General features: G+C 38.4%; 1 protein-coding gene across 2 annotated transcripts in view; it reads left to right on the top strand.

Annotated features, from left to right (window-relative positions):
• ARHGAP10 (Rho GTPase activating protein 10) overlaps positions 1 to 19,160 on the top strand; it is a 149,056-nt gene that overhangs the window by 124,070 nt on the left and 5,826 nt on the right. For both annotated transcript variants that reach the window (XM_071808001.1, XM_065837626.2), the window contains 3 exons: positions 414 to 576; positions 13,210 to 13,341; positions 14,808 to 14,899. In XM_071808001.1, coding sequence (XP_071664102.1) covers positions 414 to 576; positions 13,210 to 13,341; positions 14,808 to 14,899 — 387 coding nt within the window. The remainder of the gene's footprint in view (positions 1 to 413; positions 577 to 13,209; positions 13,342 to 14,807; positions 14,900 to 19,160) is intronic.

The following is a 19,160-nucleotide window of genomic DNA, read 5'->3' as shown; positions in this document are numbered from 1 at the left end:
TTTCATGTTTGGTAGGATCATGCTTATGGTACTTGAGAAATCACATGTGGATTAAATTATTTTTAGGGACGCACAAATGTGTGTAGCCTAAACTATTTTGTTATCTGAAGTGATGCATTTGTTGGAAAATAACCCCCCAAAATCTCGCATTTCATTCACATAAAACACATGTTAAAAAGGGGATTGGAAATAGATTGTGTTGAGAAGATAGCTTGGTGATAATGATGGGGGAAATTGTGCAAAGGTACCTTTTGGAAAGTGCTGGGGGATTGCTTGTCTTCCAAAATATCCCATGAAGACAGAACAGTAAGGTTGCTTCTTGTATGTATTTTGGGACATTGTTACCAAAGCAGCTTCTTCAGCTAATGAACAGGTTCTTTTAGTATCCTTCTGACTTGTGCTCTCTTTTTCAGCTGACAGTCACAGTTCTCCCAGGGAAGACACCCCAACTGGGAGTATGGATTCTCTTTCTTCCCAGTCTCCGACACCCACCTCCTCTAGCAGCCCCCCTGGGCTCATGGATGGAAATCACCTTATTATGGACAGCGGGGATCTTGCAGGCTGGACAACAAATCTGTAAGTAATCTGAATAATGAATAACTATTTTTTCCTACTAGTAAAATTGTGCACATGGAACACATTTCCCTTTTCAGTTTGGCGGTGAGTGATTTTTAGAAATTAAATATACCTGGCTTTGGGTTTTTTTCTGCTACAAAAAGGTATATGTTTACATGTTGGGGCAGAGCTTAGAGGCTGTTTAAATGTGGCTGAGTTTGTAGGAAATAGATGTTTTTTTTCTACAGAAACCTAGTACATTTTACTATAACCCCATTATACAATTTTAAATGTTTTTATTTAGGCAATGAATATGTAAGTTATTCTCTTTATGACGTATTACCCTAGTTTTATTTCAAGACAGTGTTAGATACACTTAGATGCAGCACCATGAAGATTTAGGGCCAAATTTTGGATTTGGATAAATACACTGTAATGAATGTGTGCTCAGGTGCTGTTGTCTAAGAACATTATCGTTACTAATCTCCTTTTGTTAACAAATTAAATGTCCATTTTCCAATGAAAGTGCAACCTGACTCTATATGCTCAGTTATTGAGCGTCAATTCAGCTTAGGAAAAACTGACATTACAATGTTTGTCCTCTCTCTGTAATCCATACTCAGCTTTGATACACAAAAACCTGAACATACCTTGTTTTTTTAAATGAGAAGTTGAACTTGAATTGAATTCTCTAGTTTGCTATTCATACAAACTTTAACATATCAAGACAAAGTTTTCCAGCCTTCAGTGCCAAGAAGATGGAAGGAGCAGGTCTGGAGAAAAGATTTGTTACAAATATTTTCCATAATGGCATTCTGAGTAGCCTGTTCTGTTAATGAAGCAAGTGTCTAAAATATATGTGTAGGTGTATGTTACACATGAGAATATGTAGATAGCCATATGATGGGTTTATATTTCTATATGCATGCACAATTAACTGCTGATTAGAGTACTTATTAGCTAGTACAATATTTTCTCATATGTATTGAAATAATTCCAGATTTATAGGTATTTTACATAAATGTAATTTCTACAGTAGAGAAAGTTATTCTTTCCTTATCTTCTTGTACTGTCCACTAGTAGTAGGTAGGATTAACAATAAGTTGTATTTGACAAAAAGAAGTGCATGTGTGAAAAACATGCTGTAGATGGTATAAAACTGGAATGTCTATGAAAGCAAGCATAGCTAATTAAGGAGCATATGGTTAGCACAACATTGATAATGTCACGTCAGAGAATAGAAGAAAGAAGTGTTGGTTTTATCCAGAGGGTTCAGGAACTTCAGGTGTTTGGAGGAACATTGCATTTGGCATTCATTAATTTTAATGGAAAATTATACTGCACCGCTGTTTTGGAAACTTTGCTTGATGGCTTGAGGTTTTGTGGTCAGTTGGAAAGAGCACTTAAACAGTTCTGTTTGAAAAGGAAAAAAAAGAAGTGGATGGTATGTGCGTCTATATTATTTGTCAAAAACAGTTTCTTCCACTCACCTGTCTGAGAAGTTTACTTGAGAGCTACCTCTGTAACAAGCCTGGACAGTGACAGAGAGTAGCCTGTGAATGGTACATTCTTTCTTTCCTCTACTTTCTGCCCCCAAATTGGCTTCTAGTTCTGATGACTCAGAGGGCCTTGCCTTAACAAAAACGAACAAAACCCCAAACAGCCCCACTGTATTAATGGCAGAGGCAGATGTCAGCAATGGAGAATGTACTTGGTGGCCTTTGTCAGTTGTTGTGCATCATGGGGTCCTGTGGGCAGGGAAGGGTGGTGGTTGACGTGGCATTGTGTAGCTGTGGTAGCTCTCCCAGCTCAAGGAAATATAGCATTAGCTGGTGAACTCCGCTTTGGTCGTAGACTATTCTGATAAATTGGACTACCCTAGAATTAGGTGGAGAACAGTCCTTTCTATTTGTGCAGGATTTCAAAATGTTTTGTGCCAAATTGGAACAAAACCGATTCTTAAATTCTCGGTATACTCTCTAAAATAGTATTGCAGGTCTTCACAATAAATACCATACTGAGCTGAGAGGAGATGGAAATACAAGAGGAACTGGTTTCTCAGGTTTCTGCTGATGTTTATAACAGAAGGGTGTTACTTGTGAGAGATCAATCACTGTGGAGTTATGTAGTCAACAAGGTGATGGTGACTTCTTTGTGGTAGAAGAGTTGCTTGCGTTGTTTCCTGGGGGAGGGATGTTGCATTGTGGGTCAAGATATGTCAGATATTCCATGGCTGGTTTATATCAGTAGTTTGCTTTAAGCAATAACAGGTGATGGATAGCAAGAATACTTTTTGTGGTATTTGTTTTTAAGAAACGAAGAACTTGATTTTTCCTGAATAATAGCTGTTGTCACCATGATGTTTCCTGGCAGAGTTTTTTGTGATGTATGCCCTTTCCTTGTCCCACCTTTGAAAACAAAAGGAACTACAGCTTCAAGTATGGTGAGAGGAGCACCAAATGCAGGCAAATACACCCTCACCTCCTGGCTGGCACTAGGAGGGATCTGCATGGCCAGAGTGGTGAAACAAGCCAAGAGAGCAAGGGCTATGCAACCAATTTGAAATGTCTCACAAAGCCCTGACTGCTCGTTTGTCATGTCAGTGTTTAAAGATGTACTATGCATACGGTGTAACTGGAAGGTGGTGTTTCACATATGTGCCATTTTGAAGCCCCGCTAAGCTGTTGGTTCTCATGTCTATAAGCGTGCGTCTGCCTGATGCTAGATTTTCTTTGAAAGCTCAGTGTGGCTCAGACATATGCCCTGTGTTGTCATCTGCTGCTGTAGCGGGGTGTAGAGAGTTGGGTGATGGTTGGCTCTTACTGCCCACGGCAAGAGTGCCTTTCAATGGAGACCCAGGTTTGCTGTTCTAAGGTTATCTTGCACCCTAAACTTTGTTCAGCCTTTCTCCTGAAGATATTTTTAACTTCACACTTCCATCAAGAGCCAAATACTAAAAATAAGCACATTTTATTTTTACATACACTCGATGGTAGAACACAGAGAGTTTTATTCCCCTGTCAGTCACAAAATTACAGACTGGTTTATGTAGATGCAGGATTCAAACTCCAAATAGCCCAGGATTGGCAAATTACCTTTCCTGCTTGATGGAGCCTGATGTCATAAATGTGTATTGTTTGAAAAAAGCCTCCTATCCAAGGAAGCTTAGCATGAGCTAATCTCAGACATGAACTGATAATTATGGTAGTAAACTGGATAGGGTATATTCCTCCCTTGTAGTTCTCTCCACTGGTATGTGCATCTTTTCCCCTTTAAGGCAGAGCAGCAGTGGCAATCTCAGTTTAATATTAACCAAAGCATTTGCATTCTTTCTTTTTCCTCTGTGCTTTCTCTAATTATCTGTACACAAAAGCTACAGAATTGACATTGTACAGCCACCTGTCTTCCTCAGGTTCCTCTGGAACTACTATCGAAGTCGCCTTTGCTCCGGCAGAGCTCCAGGTGGTTACTGTTTCTGTAAGGAGAACGTGTTTCAGACTGTTTTGGAACTGATGTTCGTGTAGTTTCACCAGCAGTACACTCTCAAAATGCTCATTATTTCCCTTAAAGCCACAGTTGGTTCTGGGGAAAAAAAAGTTTCCATGTTAGATGCAGACAGTTCCTTGCGCATATCTTCCAATTCAGATTGCCACCATCACTGGTGTTCTGAAGGTAAGCGGTGTCCTGCAGATGAAATGAGATTATCCATATAGGCATTCGGTGGCACCTTTTTCTGATCTGTGTCTTCTGCTCTTTGAGACACTGGAAAATAGGCAATATTCCCTCTTTCATGAATTTGCCCATATAAGAATTTATAAAGTAAAATGTACAAATACAATGATATTTGTCATATTCTGCCTTGGATTTAACAAATATGTCATGTATTTTAACATTTTATTCTCTCCATACAGAATAGATATGTTTTGCAAGTTGTCCATAATATTATTCTGACCTGGATTGAAACAGAAAACTCCAATCCTAACCAAGCAAATTTTAACCGTCTTTTATGCATAGCTATCAGTTTCCCCCAAACTGTTGTCTACCCTAAAATTACGAATTATCTGAGGAGTTTAGACCCTACAACCCACCCTTTCCTCTTTCCTCAGAACTACTTCAAACCCTGGTTGATGTGAGGAAGAGTTAGTGCTAATCTCTCATGTTGAAGGAATTTGTGTTTTCTTCCTCTCCCTTTCTTTCCGAGTAATATTTTTGCTGTTTCTTCTGTTCTGGAAGCTGCTGCAGGTTGCTGCTGCCTGCAGATTGTGTGGCAAGAGGCAGTCAGTTGGCAGTGTTGGTAAGGAAAAGTATTCTTGTAACGGTGTCACCAGAAGCACCAGGGATCTCCTAATCGATAAGGGGAAGACACAGAGTGGAAAGGGGGAAGGATGAGTGAAGAAAAATACTGTGCTAGAAATGCAGGGAATAAAAGGAGTTGACATACAAAATTGAGGCATTAAACCAAGAGCGAGGGGAAGAGGAAAGCAAAAGATACATGTTGTGGCCAACAGCCCATGGTAGAAGTAGTAAGGGGGAAATTTAATTTATTCCCAAATTTCACGAGGGAGAAAAAAAAAAAAAAAGAAAGCAGTAGGAGAGGAGAGAGCTTAAGAAGAATAAAAGGTTGGGCATAATTTAGGATTTGCCTGTGAAGGAAAGTGAGTGCTCAGTAAGCTATAGTATGAGTTTGCAGCATATAAGAGACCGTACATTCCTTGCGTGAATATTTAGTGCTGTGTCTGCTTTACAAGTAGAGGAAGCCTGAACTTTTGTCTAAGGATTCACTTAATGAAGTGTGAGCTTTATAGCAGTGTTGCAAATTGTTCTGCAATTTTTGCTTGAGGTATTGATGTTGCTGCTTTCTCAGCTCTCCAGTTAGTGCATGTGGCGGTTGGATGTGGTGGTGTTTGTTTCTAACACTTGGGTGAGGATTGTAAACCTAAGCTTAGTTAGTTCCCTTTATGCAACTCATTAGTTGAGCCACACAGTTATGGCGATTTTACTGTTAAATACCTTATAGCATCACATCAAGAGTATGCACAGAATGTTAGTGTGAAGCACGTAATGCAGTCAGATTAATCCTCTGGCTTAATTTCTCTCTGCTATGTAGCTTCTGGTTTTCCTATTTAATTTCTCCAAAAAGTAAATAAATCTGTACATCCTTTTTGCAAGAGGCTTGATAGCTCTTTGCTGGAGGATGTGACCCTGACGTTACTTTCTGCCTTCCCGATTGGCACTGAAAAATACGCACCTTAATCGTTCGGGATTTTATTCCTATGCTGTACAAATCTCGAATTTTAATAATTCCAAATATGTTCAGGATTTCAGATACTAAGAAGCGGACTAGCTTTTCTAAGCTACTCTCCAAGCTGTTTTTTATAATAGCGACGGCCTTGGTTTTGGAGATATGTATTAGAAGGGGTTATGGATACCTCATAAGGTGTGACTGAACTATGGAACAATAGCTGATCTTCTCTTTTACATGCAGTTGAAAGGCAGTGATACATGGTTTGACTTTCACCCTGTTATATTATGGCTTTACACATGCAAACAATATATAAACACAGTGACAGCTAAACTAGGTATATACATCTCTGTCTAATAAATATATCTAAACAACTGTCTTTTCATTAGTGTCCTCATGTAGTGAAGTAGGTGATAGTGCAACAGACGCAGTATCAGACATGAAGTGATACAATTCAATTAAAAATGGTGAGGGGACCTTTTTTTGTGGCTGTTGTAGTTTGATTATAGAATTTACTACATAGCTTTGGTTACTTTTATCAAAATTGTTTTCAATCTTCAGCCTGTTTTATATCATTAAGTACTATTAAAACACATTTTTCCCAATTCTGTTTTATTATGCATTATAAATTATTACTTTTGAGTGTAATTTGGGCATTTTAACATTTGTAATTAATCTATGCCAAAAAAAGGGTAATTGTGGTGTCTTATGTCACTACTTCAAGAAGTAGAAGCATAGTGTGTCTTAAAGTATAGGACCTTGTATTTGAACTTGTCTGAAGCTCTAGGTCCTGCAACAAAATATCTTCACAGAAAATATTACATATTCTGTTTGGGATGTATGGCCTGTGCACACTGAGTTCCCAATGTATTTTGATCCTCTGAATCTGTGCAAGGCTTGTGCATACCCTACTTCCATCTCTTCCTTCCAATTTCTGCACCTCCTGTGACTCTTCTGATGCAGGTGTTACCTTTTGATATTGGACTTGCTTGCTCCTGTCTCTGGTCTCTTACATGTCTGTGTGCTCACATCACTAACCCTTCTTTTTTTTGGACGTGATGCTTTGACAAGAGGTCCTTTGCTGCAGCTGTACAGCCTCTAATCTTCTAATCCTTGCAGAAGGGTTCATAAGGCAGCTGCTTCTTATTATCTTAGAGGGAAGGGAGATCATGACTAATACTGGTCTTGGGAATATTGACTTGTTTTAATTCACATTCTCAGGCTACCTGCAGTAATTTCAGAACTATGGAGTAAGGACTAGTTTCACTCATCTTGACCTTCAGTAATCAGAACAGTGGTGTTCATCAGGTTCTTCACTGACTTCCCAGTGAGCCAGAGCTGTTTATTGAGATGAAGTTTTTCTTCTTCAGCTGTTTCCTGACTGCTGGCTATAATGGCAGCTCACCCCTGATAGATTATTGTAGGTTTCCCTTATTGAGACAACTGACTTTTTTGAAAGGTGGGTTACATACAAGTCATGTATCAAAACACTGTGGTCTGCCTTATGTGTGTTTTCATTTCACCTTGGAATGAACCAAAAAAGTTGAACACTTGGTGTTCCCTGGACTTGGCATTTGTTGTAATTAATCTTTCTGATGATCTTTTCCTGATATGGAAAGATTTGTTACTGTAACTGGCCCATTGTTGTCATGGGATCTTTTCTGCTTAAGGACAATGCCCTATGCCAGAGCTTATCTACAAAGCTTACAGACTTACCCTTCACAGTGCTGGGTTTTCAGAATTGAGTCACTCTTGCTTTTTGGTTGGAAGTCCCCTACGTGAACTGCATAATCTCTTCATTCATATAATGAAAACTGATATCATATTCCTCAGCCGGAGAGTTCATTTTTGGGATCTGAGACTGCAGAGTCTCTGGATTTCATAGGGGGCTGGAACTTGGTGACTCCTAATGGTTGTTCTGAATAGAGTCATGGTGCAGGAGGTAGGGTAGCCTTCCTCAAGATGATGAGTATCTGTTTACCTTTCCTCCTTTTCTTGCTCTCTAAGCCTTTGGGATTTTGCAGCTGGAGGGGGTGTAAAGCATCCTGTTCGTCAAACCCCTTCACTGAGTGTGTATGTGAATGGGGCTGCATGGCTCATTAAAGCAGTTACATTTGTGCCAATGTAAATGGCTTTTCAGAAATATGTAAGGAGCCCATGGCAGAGGAAGTAACCCAGTCTTTTTTTTTCATTTCTTTTACAGCTCTTCTTTATTGGTTGTCCTGACACTAAAATATTCTGTTACCCAGCTCAGTGGTGTGTATGTGCTACACTAGTGGCATCGTTTTGGGGTTTTTAATATCCACAGAGGCTTTCAAAATTGTGATGAGAGCTGTACTGTGCCACATCCTGAGTGCTTTCAGGGTCTTTGTGACCAGACTGGGAGGAAGCTTATAATTCTTCATGAAATCTCAGGCTGTTCAAATTACCGGTGAGCAGACTGACGTTAAAAGAGCCATGAGATGGCAAGGGAGGGCAGAAATAGTGGTGTTTTACACATACCAGAAGCCTTGGAGATAGTTATTAATTTTGTTTGACTGCTGAATTAATTCCCATCAGTCTTGTTATATCTGCATCAGTAGATTGCAGCTATAGTTTCCTTAAAATTGGAATAGTTTCTTTTTGTACTTTCTGGCAGTGGTGAATTTGCAGTTTTACCTAAATGATGAGTGACTTCAGTTTCAGTGTCTTGAAAACTTTTTATAATGTCTAATGTCATCATCTTATTTTAATACAAGAAGATGCTTTAACAGCTGCAGAAGGCACAGTACAGGTATGTAGCATTTCTTTTCGCTCATTCTGCTTATTTTGTAGTTTCTTTTTGTTTCAGCTGCCACCTCTCCAGTGACTCAGCAGTTTGAGAGCAGGTTTAGCAGAGCAGGCATTTCTTTTTGTGCCCATTTGTTATTCAAGTAGAGCAATATCCCTCATTTTGCAGCTCCTTTGAAACAGGCTTAATATAACTTAGATGTGTGGTTCATTTGCCATCTCCTGGTCTTCCAGTGGGCTGGGCAGCTGGGCTTGCCAGCAGCGCCACTGGGTGTGCTCAGAGCAGGGAGAGATGGGGATTCAACCACTGGGATGAGCAAAACTTTCTTCTCATTTCTTTTACTTTTTTTTTTTTTTCCTTCTCTTTGCATGATTCCAGGCAACACAGTCCCCTTATTTTTTTTTTTTTTTCCAGAAGGAACAGCAGTATGCTGTAACCCTATAGATGTACATACTTAATTTTGGCTTTGTCTAAATTATCTTTGAAAAATGCTTTAACTTAGGACAGCTCCTGTAGATGTTAACTTCAGATTTACCAGGCTGGTGTGAAAGATCATTTACCTAAAGTGTTAGTTGTTTCACTGAGACTTCACAATCCAGGCTTATCAAAACAAAAAGTTCAACAAAACAAGTTTAATGTTGTGTGCATGTTACATACTTTAAATTTCAGAGGTGGAGTTTCTTTTCAGAGGGGACACAGATGAGGAAATTCTGTCTTTCTGTTTTGTCTCCAGCTTTGCTGAGGATATGACAATTCCTAGAATTTTGTCCATGTATTTTTCTGCGTCCTAGCCTCACCAAGGCACGGGGGTTTTAACATGCAGGAAGATCATTGCCAGGTGGTGAAGAATATTGGATTGCATATCAAATCAGAAATAGCCGACATCTTTTGATATTCTATGTTATCTCATAATAAAACCTTTTCAGAACACTTTGATTGAGTTTATGTCAGCCAGACACTGTGATACAACAGCCACGGGGCTGCCAAACCCTTTTATGAAACAACCCTTTTTTTCTCAAGAGTTGCAGTGTAGATTCTTTTCACTGAGTTTCTTCCTCACTCGCAAGATAAGAGGTGGCTCTTTAGCTGTGTTACCTTAGGAACCAGCCAGATAAACTGCCAATAAAATCCTGTTTTCAAGAGTTTGTTTCTGAATATCAGTACAAAATCTCTAGCTTATTTTCAGTAAGGTCATTTTCCCCTTCTCCCAACATTCACCATACCGACAACAGCATTTTTTCTCAGAAACATAGTTGTCAGGCTTTCCCCCCACCCTCCCACACCCCCAGGAAATGTATTGCCTTCATTTTAGCCCTTAGGAGCAACGATTTCTTCAACATACCTTCTGAAAGTTCAGATGCTGTATGATAAGATACGCAGTACTTTCTAATATATCATCATCTTGATAAACAAGGCACGCAAAGCTTTATAGCAAGGTAATTTTGCTATCAGAATCTTTTCAAGAAAAAAAAAATCCGGCAGTTTGTTGCTTACAGAGTACACATTGGAACTGATTTTTCCCATTGAGTAAAGCCTTCTGTTTTAATAATAAAATTAAGTGGTTACTGAGATAGAGAAGTACAGTAAATAAATTTTTTTAAAAGTTCTAGAATGTGTTTAATATTTAAAACTATTAATTTTTCCTTTTTTTCTTCTTCTTACCATGACGAAAGCATTGCTATTGAAAAGTGGGTTTTTTTCCCTGCTGGATTGTAGAGCATGATCTTGTGCGGGGTACCCAGGAGCGGGAGGTGACAGGTGGGTTCAGGAGCAGTGCTGCTGTGCTTTTGCTACAGCTGACACGGATTAAGGCAATTCATCAAAAGCAGGGGAGGGAACAGCCCAGTGTTCCACGTACCTGCACTGCTGGAGCGTTTTTTCCACAGAGCTCTTGGAGTTGCTCAGAATTTGTAGAAAACCTGCCAGCTTTTAGGTGCTTTTATATAATGCTGCGTGGTAAAGGACAGTGTAGTCTTAATAGATTACCCTTTTTGTTGAGTCTGTGTAACCTGGGAAATAAACATGCCATAACATGGATCCAAACATTCTATTTCATCTTCTCTTCCTTTTTATTTGCACACCTTTCCTCACTTTTTTCATTGTCGTTCCTCTCCAAGTCTCAAAGAGAAACCATCTGCTATTTATTTCATGTATACTTATAAATGACTGCTGCTTTCCTGGATCGGAGGGTGTCTTTCGTGAACTGTTCTGAGTAGCGTTTTGAAGTCATTAATGCTGCGTCTTACACACAGGCAGTTTGTGTTGTTCTAGAACTGATCAAGTAAGTTGCATAGGTTACTATGGTGCATGTTTCAGTGAAGTATTTAATAAATGCAAGATTTTATTATTCACTTCTGGAAAACCAAACACCATACATCTGAGGTATGTACTCTGGAAGAGCACTTGGTAGAATAATCTTGAATTGTGATTAGTTTGAGTTAGAGACATTTTAATACTCTTCTGCTAATATACTTGGAATATTTTTTTCTGTTTTCTGTAGTTTTATGGATTTCAGAAATGAGCCTGACACCAGTTTTAACATTTGAATTGATTTTGAATAAATAAAAGCAGAAGGAAAATTATTTTTCTTTAAGTATCAGGATTGTTTTAACTATAATAGTTCAGTCCATGCAAGCGGGATCCTTTTTTAATCCACTTTTGACAAACTTTTGACTTAGGTTCACCTTCTATTTTATTGAGTTAAAATGAACTCTGCACAGTATGCATTATGTGCAGAATGAGGGAGAAATAATCTACTTTCTAGCAAACATTATAAACTTTACAGTAGTATTGAGCAATTTTTTTAATCCTCAGTATTTAGAACAAATAATACAAAAACTGGTGTTCACTTTGTTTTTCTTCTCTGAATGATGTCACTTGTAGTTGATTTTTTTTTTTTGTTTTGCCTGAGGAAAATTTTTAAATTATTCGATAAAAATGGGAGGAAGAGGAACAAGTTCAAGTAAAAAGTTAACCTCAAAACTATGTAGGTGCTGGTCTTCAAAGGTATCTAATTATTGGAACATGCAAACAATTGTGTTGTGGAAGATTCAGAGGCGGTGAAGCAGACTACATGTCCTCTTCCCAAAGTCAAGCATGAAATATGTTCCTAGTCAGCATAATCCAACTTTTCATTCAGCTTACTACATATGATTCCTTCCTTTATTTGGTAAATCAGATTGTTTTAACAGCAGAGCATGTTTTGATAAACTCTTCTGGTTATGACTCCAGCACATTTAAGTTTTATTTTTATTAGTGGAATTAACTGCAGAATACTGTTTTTTCGTATACTGTGAATTCCAGTTTTCATCCAAATGCTGCCTGACACAGATCCAAAGGAATAACTATTGTCTTGTTAAATCAGGAATGTGCCATTCACCATTTCATAATGTGTTAATTTAAAAAATTAATAAAAAAAATAAATGTCTGCCTAACAATGTAATTGCTAGAATGACTTTGAGAAATATTGGCTAGGAAGATCAGATTGTAAAATTTGAATTTGGTTGTAAACCATGTTATACAAACCAAGAATAGCAATCTTTTATTCTAGAAATTAAACATCCCAGTGCACAAGAAGATTAAAATCAGCGACAGAAGTTAGGTTTCCTGCTTTCTTTTATTCATTTAGAATTATAACTGGGGTGATTGTTGGTCTCTTTTTTGCTTTTGGCCAATCTACCTTGATTACGTGTGTATTTACACCTCCACAAATACCATCTTGGCTGGATTCCTAGATTTTGGTGGTACTTTGCGCATTTATGCTATCTAAGAGGTTAATCTCAGAATAAGTCAAACTGATAAAGGCTGTATCGTGTAGTCTGTACTTCTGAGTGATGATTCCTGGGTGAAAGCTGTCTGTGAATGATTTTAATTCTGTTTCTGCTTAGAAGCTGCTTGAAGTCCAGCTCTTTGTTCCAAAGATATGTTGACATTAGGTGTTTGGACTATTTGTTGCTTTGCCCATGCAGTGAAAGGAAGCCTTCCAGTGCTGGAATGTTGTTTCAGGTGTAAAATTAGGAACATCCTTTCCATTGAGGAGGACTTTGTATCTTTTTCAGTGACTTAAAAAAGTTTTTAACTTTGGCTGCTATTTCTTCTTCTCTTGTGGTAACTAGCTGTTCAGCCATTAATTTGATGCATATTTGAACGGTGTGTTCGTGAGGGCAGCCACAGTTACGCGAATGAGATCTCAATCCAGAGCCAGCGTCGTGATCCCAGTGCTGTAATAGCTGCAGCCTCTTTTGAAATCTTCCCAGTTGTACAGCACTGAGGAGATTTTTAAATAGATACATCAAAACTTGTAAAGGCAAAGTGGCAGCTCAAATAATAGCCTGCTATATGCAGTTTCATTGTATCTGTCTTTATTAGATAGGGAATGTGGAATTTTGTCTTTGTATTGGTTATGTCATACATCTCAGGTAATTTGTCTTAGCTTAGGATGTAAGGCATGTAGGAGAAATACTTTCAAGGACGAAAGGCAGAATCATACGATGGCCATGTGTGCTAAATCAGCTCGACATTATTATTTGGTTTGGATTTGAGGATCTAACTAGTTAATCTAGTTATAGGGTTTCAAACATTTTGGTATGAAAAGACATTTTATTCACCTTATTAATTCTGCCTTGAAAATATTTCGTCTTAGTCCTGGTCAAGGCCGCCCATCAATGGTCTCGTGGATGAACACCCCGTCTGCTAACCCAGCTGCTGCAAATCCTGCACCATCTACTTTCTTCTTCCCCACCCCTGCCACTGGGAGTGACAGAGCAGGGGAAAGGTACGGTTTACACTTCCACTTTTGCTGATTATTTATTTGCCTCTTTTTTTCCTCTCTTTAAAAAAAAAAAAAATCACTAATTAATGTCTTCTGCAGTATGTGACAGATTATCTCAAATCAAGAAATGCAGTGTTTGTGATTTTGACAGAATAAAACGCCTGCTTTGGCTTACTTTTCCCTTTGAGCACCTTCTGGATACAAGGCACGTGGATTGAGCCAGTGGCTTGTTGGATAATACAAGCAGACTTGGATTAGGGTGGTCAATCAGGTCTTACTCATAGTGTCTCCCTACTGTGGTGATTCTCTTACAGTGTCCTTTAAAATACAGATTCTTTCTTTTCCCTAGCCACCCATCTCTAATATAAGTTTCTCAACCTGGCCTTCATGCCTCTGAAAGACTTCCCTATGCTTTTACTTGTATCTGTTCTTTTGTTCTTGATTTCAGTCTCTTTTGGCCTGCTTTTCTTCTATCTTGCTTCTGCCTCCCTCCATGTTGTTGTCCGTCTTTTGAAGTGTTTTCACTTTTTTCTTTGAGGGTCTTCACCATCTTAGCTTTTTCCTCCAAGTTTTATAGTATTTGCTTTGCAACTTAAAGTAGTTGGGTATATTAATAAATTCTTTCCAACGCTTGGTAACAAAACTTCCGTTTCTCATTACTGGTTGCATTTTGCACCAGAACTGCATTGTCTGTTTGACTGCAAGTTCCTTGGGGCAGGGAGAATCTTTCCCAAAGTTTTATGTGTAGTTGTTGTTGCCTGGGCTCGACAAAAGATGATTTAATGGTGTGGGTGCTGTGTCTAAACAAAGCATCATTGGGCAGCAGCAAACTGTCAGTTTGCAAAGGCGTGATTAAATAAGATGTGCCAAAAATACTTATATATTCCAAGATCTCTGCTTATGGTACTTGGAGAAATGAGTTATTTGGACAAATTCGTATTGATGGCTTATTACTGAGCATCCTGAGAACACCTCTAAAAGAGTACCTGTAATGTTAGAAATCTGTGTTTAGGACAAAACAGCACCTTCAATAGTCTAGTAATGTTGTATTGTAAACAAATACAAAAAGAGAATTCTGGAGAGCGATAGTGACAAGCTGAATTGCAAGATTCATGAAAAAACATTTCAGAAGACATAATAATGATTAGTCTATAACTTAAGTATAGTATGCTTTGCCTACTGTTGATTTCATTGCTGATTAGCACTTGGCAACATTTTAACTGTAGTTGAAATTTGACTATCATAAAAATAAGTGTGCATGAAGTTGGGAGTATGATATTCAGAAATGCCAACAGTAAGCTGTGAAGCTTCAGCTTTTGCATTTTTGTATATGAATTGTAAGCCTGTAATGATGCATGTGAGCTTGTGTTTAAAGTTTTAGTCATCTCCAAATGAGAATGGAGAGAGAATGGTTGAGAGTGTCTTCATAATAGTCAAAAGTGACTATAATTTATAATTTCATTTTTCAGCATTGCCCACCGAAAAGCAAGAGCAGTTTATCCATGTGAAGCAGAACATAGCTCCGAATTATCATTTCAGATAGGAGCAATTTTTGAAGATGGTAAGTACTGCCTGAGTAAATATAAAGTAATGGAAAACGAATTGACAGAACTGTTAAAATGGCTTTGGGTGAAAATACAAGCCCCACTGCTATTCTGCCAATGCTGCTGATGGCACACAGGTGGTGACATAGAAGATTTCTGGTACGTAGAATCTACTTAGCATATAAGAAGGCACTGTGAGGCAATGCCTTTGACTTCTGGTGAGTAGACACATTCAATTAATTTTTCAGCAGCATTTGAATGTGTTGTAATACCAAAAAAGGTTGTTCAGCAATAGAGAAAACCATCTTGCCTATGAAACTGTATTTTTAAAATGTGAACTATTGTTGTAAAATAACAGGGGCTTCTGTTTGAAGAAAAAAAAAAAAAAAAAAAGTCCGTTTAAGGATTTTCAAGAAGGCAGAGTTCCAGATAAGGCAGGTGGTCACTGCAGAGGAAAGGGAGTATTTACTCTTTTGATCAAGGGGTGCTTTACTTGGGTGTATGTACTTGTAGAAAGCAGAATATTCATTGTGTTTAAAGATTTCTCTGGACACAATTACAGCGTTACATTTGAACATCCAGAAAGTGATTCCTGTGCTCAAGACTGTGTCACTCCTCAGTGAGCTTTCCTGGCTATACTCTTCAGGAAATGCACATGGACCTCAAACTGACAGGAATGCTTTTAGTTTTTAAACCTTATGCCAATAACTACTGTAATACAGACTCTGGAGATGCAGAAGACGACATTGGAGTGTAGTTTCTTTCCATTGCAAGGAAATTCCTACTATAAGAAAGAGGTGGTGTGGAATGGCTCAACCGGGCCTCGACAAATTCAAACAATTATTTTTACTTAAATGCAATTTAATAATAATTATAAGCAGAAATGAATTCATAGTAGCAGCACAGTAAGGATATTGTTTGTTACAAGACCTTGATAAAAAATTCCATCCATACTAAAAACCAGAAGACACTCAAGTTTGGCCAAATCTTCATCCAAGTTTCATGCAGACTGAGGGATTCAAAGTGATCTGAGAATTATGTTCTTAAGAACCTTGTGAGTACTGAGACCAGTATTTCAGTCTTTCAGTCTGTCTAGAGGCAGGGGAGTGGTAAGAGGCACACTGGCCCCTAAAGAATCTGGAAACTCTGCATTGATGCCTGTTTTCTTCTCATCCGCTGTCAGCTTTTAGCTTGCTGCCAGGTCAGAAATCTGATATGCGCTTTCCAGAGGGAAAGTGGTATTTAATTCTGCATGACCAAACCCTTGTGGGATGTACTGCCCAGTCATTCAAGTACTGCATTGTGAGAATCGTTGTTTGGATGTCCAGTAAAGGAGGAGTATTCCAAATTCCCAGTTTACATTCAGGAGGAACAAGAGAAAAGTACATGATCTAAAACAGCTGGAAAGCATCAACCTGCAGACATTAAAAAGCTAACTAAAAATATGTCTTATATTTCCCAAAATGCACCCTGTTAACTCTCTTAGCACTGGATGTGTGTGGGAAAGTTTTTCTCATAAGCAAAAATCTTTTCGTCCTGTTCTCTGTAACCCCAGTAGAACGTTCCTAATTTTTTTAAAGAGGTGAAACTAATAAGAAGCTCAGCAGAATCTTATTTTTTAGCATGTATAACAACAACAAAATTGTACAGACATAGACATTTCCTTCTGTGTGATGCTTGTTTTAAAGCAGACAGAGCACAGAACATTGCCATCCTCTGCCTCCTCCCAAACAAATAAAATAGCGAGCCTGGTCTAGACTGCAGTTCTGCCTTTTTTTTTTTTTTTTTTTTCAGTGCAAGGTGGTCTGGGGTCCCCACAAGGTGCCTCCCTACTAGCACCCACTTCACAAAATCATACTTGATGTTTCCTATTAGAGCTGTGTTGCAGGCAAATCACGTTTGAATCAAGATAGGTGGGAAACCTTTTAAAGATGAATTAGCTAAATGATCGCTCTTTAAAAATGCTCTCACACCAGTTATTTTAATTTAAGTTTTTTTTTTTTTAAAACATGACTGATGGGGATCTTCAGTAGACCTAAAACTGTACAGGGAAAAATCTGGTGCATGCAGGACAAGATCCGATGCATGGAGAGAGGCATTTCTATGGCAGAACAGCAAGGGTTGCACGCCTGTTGTGTTGGCATGGGATAAGAAAGTTTTGCAAGAAGCAATTGCTTCTGTATATTGCGTGTTTGTGTGAGAGCAACATTAAGATTCTTTTCTTGTGCAAAGTGATCTCTAGAAGTTACGGCAAAGCCACCATGGTGTTGGTGCATTGCAGCCTCAGTTGAGTTTTTCAACTAGAGAGCTGGATTGTCCATGAACAAGTACTGAATTGGACTCTTTGGCAGCTTGTGGAGAAATGTTTCAACTGTAAGACTCTTTTTGCATTCATCATACAAATAAGGTTGGAAGCTTGGGAAAATGTTACATGGATTGCATTTTGAAAACCTAATTGCAGTTTTCCAGTGGGAAAGATCACATTTCCTTAAAAACATTTGTTTTGATTTATTTCACTGCATCCTGGTTATTTTACAAGCATTGTCCTTGCCTTGCAGGGCTTTTGGCCTAAGGTGGGTTGCAGATTGGCAGAAAAAAGGACAGCGTGCGAGTAATAATACAGTAAATGGATGTACATAATAACTGAATGGTCAGTCCATAGTGGTTCCCAATAGATTATGTCATGGATGTCCCTGCCGGTATAGGAAAGTATTCTCATTGAAGTGCAGACCAGTCTTCATATTTGAAACTTCAGAAGTGGCTCACAAGGCCTTTTCTTTATGCACTGGGCACCCCTGTGTCTATGATGCCATCAGATCCCAGTGAATCAATCCAGGTTCCTTAGCTACTCAATTTAAATTCCCATATGCCCTAATAAAGCCCCTAAATGAAGAATTAAAGTAGTAATACATCAGTTCTGCAGCTCTACCAATAACCTTAACTATCAAAGTGACAATGCATCAATCAAGTTGACATACAGCTAGTATCAACCATTAAAGTAACTGTTAAATTTATGTCTACTAAAAAGTGCTGCTTCCATTAGTGAATGTTTTATCTGTCTCTCTTCACCCTGCCTGTTGCACTTTTCTTATCTTCTTTTATTTCTCACTGTTTGTTTGTTGGGTTTTCTCCTTTCTCTTCCTTCTTTCTTCTGCTTTGTTTACTTCCCTTTTTCATTTCCCTCCCCTGTTTTTCTTCCGTATCATCTCTGTTGGTCCATAGATGTTGATTGCAGCAGTTCCCTTACCTGTTGTTATCCTGGATGAATCTTTCTGGCTGCTTCAGCCTGAGACAGAGTAAAGGCATTTAGTCAGTCTTGCACCTGTCTTAGCTGCTAAATGTAATGTTGGTGCAAGAAAGGAAGAGTTTAACCTTTACTCCATTTCCTGTATCTAATAGGGGAAAAAATGTGTTTTGCGTCTCAGGCTATCAAAGTTAGATTTACTAATACTTTAAATTAAGCTTTACATCAGCTGATAGGAATGTGTATAGAATCTGAACATTTGGATATTCAGGTGTTTTCAGTAGTGCATGTACGTTGTGCTACTGCAAATCCCAGAGTCTTTCCGTTAAAGTGTCATGGAATACAAACACTAAGGCGCCATCTGGTAAGTTAAAAAGAAAAAGCAAAGTTTCCTATTTAATTGAATTGTGTAAGAAAATGAATAACATAATCTGAACAATACCCACTGGATTTAAAAAAAAAAAAAAAAAAAAAAATCTTCAATTCAATTTAGCTTAGGCTGTGCCAATATTTTTATTTCCCAGTTGCTCCAGGCTGTATTATTGAGAGCACATAACAATATAATTCAGGTGGTTAGAGGCAAAGCTTGAAGAGTTTGCAGCTGGATAAGGGCACATATGGGAAGAAGCAGAGTATGGTCTGAGATTGAGAGAGACATATGCTGGCTGTATATTTTGTTGTTGTTGAAGCAGATATTCCCAGTATTCGTGGAAAGAATAATCAGACTGCCTGGCATTGAAACCTTGCCAGCCTTGGAGCCAAGTGTTATTAAATTTCTGGTTCTTGAAAGAGACTGCTTAGAAGTCAGTAAATGGGAATGGCACTAGGGAGAAGACTTTTAGATAGGGTAAATGGTGTTTACACAACAAAATTCCTTGGCAGTACTGCTAGCGGGAAGGCTTCCTGAAAACTTGTTAAGATAGCTCTCATCAAAACTTGTTACAATTTTAAAAACCAGGATTCAAGGGAGAAAAAAATACGGGGGAAAACCAAGAAAGTGTTTTGTTAGTAATTTTCCTCAGGAAAGGTGTGGC

The sequence above is a fragment of the Patagioenas fasciata genome, chromosome 4, assembly GCF_037038585.1.
Source record: "Patagioenas fasciata isolate bPatFas1 chromosome 4, bPatFas1.hap1, whole genome shotgun sequence".
Classification (NCBI taxonomy): Eukaryota; Metazoa; Chordata; class Aves; order Columbiformes; family Columbidae; genus Patagioenas; species Patagioenas fasciata.
Note: the sequence above shows the minus strand (reverse complement) of the source record. Positions and strands in the feature narration are given on the sequence as shown.